At 42.0% G+C, this 3,935-nt stretch overlaps 1 protein-coding gene across 1 annotated transcript; it reads left to right on the top strand.

Moving 5' to 3' along the window:
* The first annotated feature begins 449 nt into the window (after window positions 1-449).
* Window positions 450-3,702, top strand: LOC310994385 (torsin-1A-like). The gene is made up of 5 exons (XM_083983050.1): window positions 450-751; window positions 1,318-1,586; window positions 1,676-1,851; window positions 3,046-3,173; window positions 3,272-3,702. Exons 1-5 carry the CDS (start codon window positions 538-540, stop codon window positions 3,514-3,516), a joined length of 1,032 nt encoding a protein of 343 aa, XP_083839176.1. The 5' UTR covers window positions 450-537; the 3' UTR covers window positions 3,517-3,702.
* The last annotated feature ends 233 nt before the right edge of the window (window positions 3,703-3,935 follow it).

Here is a 3,935-nt window from a genome sequence, read left to right as displayed (position 1 = left end):
ATAAATCTGCACTAAAAAACCTTTATGGACATTTGAGGTAAGAAAAGCTTTGTTTGAAATTCACAGCATTACAGCAGATTTATTTGATATTTCAATGATTTACTATAGAAATCAGGAGTAAACCCTTGTGATTTTTAATGCAATTATTCTTGATGCTCACTTTCAATGAGTTTAGTTCTACTGAGATTCAGTTGTCTGGGTTTATTTATCAGATCAGTAGTAGGGAAGACATCCCAGCATGCAATATTTATATCTTACAACGGCTTCATTTAAACGCAGGAAACAAACAGTTTTCCCAAACTATCTGCATTTGTACAACAGTCACAGTTCTACCGATGACGTCTTTCGGTCATACTCGCATTAAAACACCAGGAAACCTCTGCTGCTGGTCCTTGGGAAGTCCAGTGGATCAGATTGGTGCAGCTTCAGCTTCTTACCCTGTGGCGCCACCTTCAGGAGAAACTCTGCAAGCAACTTCATCTCCTCTCTCAATAGGTTTCGTTTTCTATTAACAGGAAATTTTGGGGGGGAAGTGAAATGAAGATGAAGCCGATGGAGGGTCACGTCTTTCTCCTGGGGACGACGCTGCTGCTGTTGTTGCTGTGCTCTGATCAGACTGGAGCACAGTTTGATCCCATCACCGGAGCTGTCACGGCGGCCGGGGCAGCGGCTGCGGGGATATTGAGCCCTTGGGTCTACTGTCACTTCAAGGAGTGCTGTCGACCGGACTGGGTCTCCTTTAACTCTGCAGGTAAGAGCACCTGTCGCCTATTGACAAAGACACACACATAACACCAGCCCCACCCACGGCATATTTCAGTTCACTGAGCTTTATATCAATCTTTTTTAAATTAAGATGAAGGACAGATAAATACATCAAAGACATCTTTGATAAAGTTAATTGACTTATATTTGTCTGATAACCGGAACGGTACAATAAACATAGTTCCCTCCCACAAAAGTCAGCAGTGCAGTTCATTTGTGCTATGCAATTCAAACTATTCAAATAAACTTTATGTCTTTATGACTTTATGACTTTTTTTTCAAAGGATATGATAGGAAAGGAGAAGTAGCTACCATCTCATTCTCATGAAAGAACCCACTAACCCAAAATAACCCTCAAATAAACAAAGGCCATTTGGTTTTAAACCTTTGCAGCAGAATGGACAATGAATATTCTTGTTTTGTTTTGTTTTTTTGGACACTGAATAACTGAAATACAACCACTTCCTGTTTGTCAACTTCACCACACCAGCATCCGTGCATGAACATGATGACGGTTCAACAACATCAATCCTGTTGATTCTCTGTTCCCAGGCCTGAAGAATGACCTGCACAACCGACTGTTCGGGCAGCACATTGCGTCACGCATCGTGTTTAAGGCCGTGAATGGATTCATGAACAGTGACAACCCGAGTAAACCTCTGGTTCTGTCTCTGCATGGGACGACCGGCACGGGGAAGAACTACATTGGGAAACTGATCGCTGACAACATTTACAAGAATGGGATGGACAGCGGCTTTTTTCACCTTTTCTCAGCCACACATCACTTCCCACATCCACAGGAACATCTTCACACCTACAAAGTACAAACAGAGCACAAATAACCTTCACCTGAAACACATTGACTTGGTTCTGTTTGGATAACTGTACATTTTCTCCTGTTCCTTCTCAGTCTCAGTTGAAGCAGTGGATCAAAGAAGGCGTCTCCAAATGTGAACGCTCCATGTTCGTCTTTGACGAGGTGGATAAGATGCATCCTGAGCTGATCGATAGCATCATTCCATACCTGGACCACTACGCAAACCTGGATGGAGTTTCTTATCGGAAATCCATCTTCATCTTCCTCAGGTGAGAAGCTCAGTGGATTCATGTGGGTTTGAATCAGAACTGTTCTGTAGAAATGAATGAAATCACTTGTTTCCTGAAGCGTTCATCTTAATAGCAAGTCCTGCGGAGTAAAATCAGTTTAGTGAGGATGTAGCAACAAACAACATAGACTTATGACACTGTACATCTGTACTTTTATTAGGGCCACGGGCCATCGCACCGGGCACAAACAACATAGACACAAATTATGGGATAATAATGGGTGTGTATTGCACGGAATGTTCGTGTCAGAGTGCGTGACATCATCGGTTAGAGTGGGAGAGAGCCCAGAAAAATTCCAGAATTTTTCTCTTTCCACACTCCTCCCGGTCACAATTTACACTCTACACACATGATTTTTTCCAAATTTGTAGACAATCTTGTTATCTCTCTCACCATGTGCTCAAAATATCAGAGAGACTTACAGAATTTGAATTGTCAGCCTCTAAGTGCGGCCACGTCTGTCTCTGCTCCTCATTGACTCCAATACAAAGATTTTCTGAGAGAAGCAGAACGGACCCCTGTTTTAAAATTGCGAGTGTCTCCAAAATATTTACTGTAGAAACACCAAATCGTACCAAATTTTTCAGGAAGTCCTTACAGCACCGTTGATCTGTGTTTTTTTCTGATAGGAGTTACCGTTTTGTCACAGTAAGCCTAAATGCGAGACCAGTGCAGAGGCAGAAAATCGCTCTTTTTCTTGACGTTTCTGTCTGTCTCAGCCTGGGGGGCCTCTATCGTCATTGGCAACCACCTCAAGTTGCCGTGGTAACCTCTGCGCCTCAGGCCAGAGCTCGTTAACTTTATAAACAATCCACCTGGAGCTCGTTAACATGTTTATAAACAATCCACCTGGAGCCACACACACCAACACACACAGGTAACTTCATGTGATTAAAGAGATACACACACACAGAGACACACACAAACACCAGCACACAGGTGACTTAATGTGGTTACAGCTCCTCCATATCAGAGCTCAGTGAAAGATGATCATGTGTCTGTCTGATCAGCTCTGTCTTGACCGATCGTGGGTTTGATTCCCATGTTGACAGAGATGGTATGCATCGTATAGCAGTAGCCCCCCTTGGTCCTATCAAAATTTCCCAGAGGAAATTCTCTAGTTGATTTTGTGATAGATTCCAACATGTTGTCTCTTTTTTTTTTTCTTCATAGCAACGCAGGGGGAAACTTTGTTACAGAGAAGGCATTAGATTTCTGGAAAGCGGGACAAAAGCGAGAGGAGATCGAGTACAAACACCTGGAACCGTCTCTGTCTCAGTCGCTGTTCAACGACAAAAACAGTGAGGATAAAATTGATGTGAAATTCTGTGGTGTCGTCATCTTCAGAAAGAGAAAAAACAGCTTTGGAGTCTTTTAATATCTGAATTTCTCCCTGCAGGCGGCTTTTATCATTCAAGTTTGATCGACAAGAACATGGCGGACTTCTTCGTCCCGTTCCTGCCTCTGGAGTACGGACACGTCGTCCAGTGCGTCTTGGCCGAGATGAAAACCAAAGGACTTCCACCAAACCAGGAGGTGGCAGAGGCACTGGCCAAAGATTTAACTGATTATCCAAAATCTGAACAGATCTTCTCCAGGAACGGCTGCAAGACCGTAGCATCCAAGCTGCACTTCTACCTCTAAGGTCGACACCAGTCAAGTTACTAGATAACAGCACTGGAATATTATCAACTGTTACTGAATAAGTGGTTTGATCTCAGCTTTTTATATTACAATGAAGAGTTTCTAGGGTGTTTTTAATTTTTAATCTCTATTCTACGTACAAGTAGCTACTTAATGTAGAACACGTTTCCTAATCTTATCTATTATTTTATCACGTCTGTATTAGAATCAAGATTTGCAGGATGTTTTTTGGTAACACTTTACACTAAGGTACACAAAATTAGAGTAGTTAATGAGTAACTAATGAGGAACTAATGAGTAGTTAGTGAGGAACTAAGCTACACAAAATTACAGTAGTTACTGAGGAACTAAGCTACACAAAATTACAGTAGTTACTGAGGAACTACTGATTAATTAACTATTAGTTAATGGTCAGTTCT

Source organism: Trachurus trachurus (assembly GCF_905171665.1).
Source record: "Trachurus trachurus genome assembly, chromosome: 12".
In the NCBI taxonomy this organism is placed as follows: domain Eukaryota; kingdom Metazoa; phylum Chordata; class Actinopteri; order Carangiformes; family Carangidae; genus Trachurus; species Trachurus trachurus.
Note: the sequence above shows the minus strand (reverse complement) of the source record. Positions and strands in the feature narration are given on the sequence as shown.